This window comes from Choloepus didactylus, chromosome 4, assembly GCF_015220235.1.
Source record: "Choloepus didactylus isolate mChoDid1 chromosome 4, mChoDid1.pri, whole genome shotgun sequence".
Classification (NCBI taxonomy): domain Eukaryota; kingdom Metazoa; phylum Chordata; class Mammalia; order Pilosa; family Megalonychidae; genus Choloepus; species Choloepus didactylus.
This window is the reverse complement of record NC_051310.1, coordinates 364,976-366,490: the sequence shown is the minus strand read 5'-3', so window position 1 is coordinate 366,490 and position 1,515 is coordinate 364,976. Positions and strand designations below refer to the sequence as shown.

The following is a 1,515-nucleotide window of genomic DNA, read 5'->3' as shown; positions in this document are numbered from 1 at the left end:
CCCTCTGCAGGTGAAAATTCCATCCTGTCTTTGAGGCAGTCTTCTCCCTGAAGCCTCACCCAGTCCCTAGCTGAGATTTACTTGTTGGAAATAGAGGCCTGGAGCCCACGAGCCTGTCGGTGCAGGTTTTCTTCCATATCACACCCAAAAATGCACCCAGTTCACTGAGCTCCATGAACCATCTCCAGTCACTTTCATGTCTCTGTTTAATGCAGGAAATATTCACAATTAAGTGGAAAACAGGCCACACTTTTTATGTAAACTACTGAACTTTGCTGCCCCAGCCACCACCCAGAAGGAGAAGCTGTCCTGAAAGGGTGGTGCTGAGTGCCAGGAGGGGTTCTGGGGATTGGGTAGGAGGTCCACAGGGGAGAGTTAACCCTCAGATCACCTTCCTTAGTGCAGGAACCCACATTAACATCTTTGCCGAGTGCTTCCAGGGCAGAGGCTCCACCACACTCATCCCTGAGAGTCTTAGCAGGACTTGAGGGCAGAGAGGACACGTCACCCACCTGGTCCTTGTGTCTCCCTCTGCCAGGTGCTGGCTGCTTCCCAGGAACCCCTGGAGACCCTCCACACCCAATGGGAGCAACCAACCACACGGCCGTGGTGGAGTTTCTCCTGCAGGGCCTCTCAGAAAATCCCCAGCTGCAGGGTGTCTTCAGTGCTCTCTTCGTCCTCCTTTACTTGACTGCTCTTGCAGGGAATGGCCTCATCCTCATGGCCATCTGCCTGAACCCGGGGCTCCACACCCCAATGTACTTCTTTCTCAGCAACCTGGCCATCTTAGACATCATCTGCACATCTACGGTTCTCCCCAAGTTGCTGGAAATCCTGATGGGTCAGGGCAGCACCATCTCCTTTGGAGGCTGCATGACCCAGCTTTTCTTCCTGACATGGATCCTGGGGGCTGAGCTGCTGCTGCTCACGGTCATGGCTTATGACCGCTACGTGGCCATCTGCCGGCCCCTGCACTACCACACACTGATGAGCAGATCCCACTGTGCCCTGCTGGCAGGCAGCGTGTGGGCGGTCAGTGGGGTCAACACCTCTGTGCACACTGGCCTGATGGCACGGCTAACATTCTGTGGCACTAATCAAATCTATCACTTCCTGTGTGAATTATCTACACTGCTCCTCCTTGCCTGTGGTCCAACAAATCTGAACAATATCATGATCATCATTGCAGATGTTTACTTTGGGGTGTTCAACTTCCTGCTCACCATGTTGTCCTATGCCTTCATCATCGCCAGCATCCTGCGCATCCGCTCGGCCGAGGGCAAGCGCAGGGCCTTCTCCACCTGCTCCTCCCACCTCCTGGTGGTCTGCCTGTACTACTCCACTGTCATCTACACCTACTTCCTCCCAGGGTCTGACTCCTCCACGGAAAATCGCAAAGTGGTCGCCATAATGTACACGGCAGTCAGCCCCACCCTGAACCCACTCATCTACACTCTGCGCAACAAGGACGTAAAAGTGGCCCTCAGGAGGGTGCTTCCCACATTCAGTAAATGA

The 1,515-nt window shown here is 54.3% G+C and overlaps 1 protein-coding gene across 1 annotated transcript; it reads left to right on the top strand.

The window, feature by feature from the left end:
• Positions 1 to 582: 582 nt before the first annotated feature.
• On the top strand, positions 583 to 1,515 carry LOC119530983 (olfactory receptor 13A1-like). The gene has a single exon (XM_037831631.1). It carries the CDS (start codon positions 583 to 585, stop codon positions 1,513 to 1,515), a length of 933 nt encoding a protein of 310 aa, XP_037687559.1.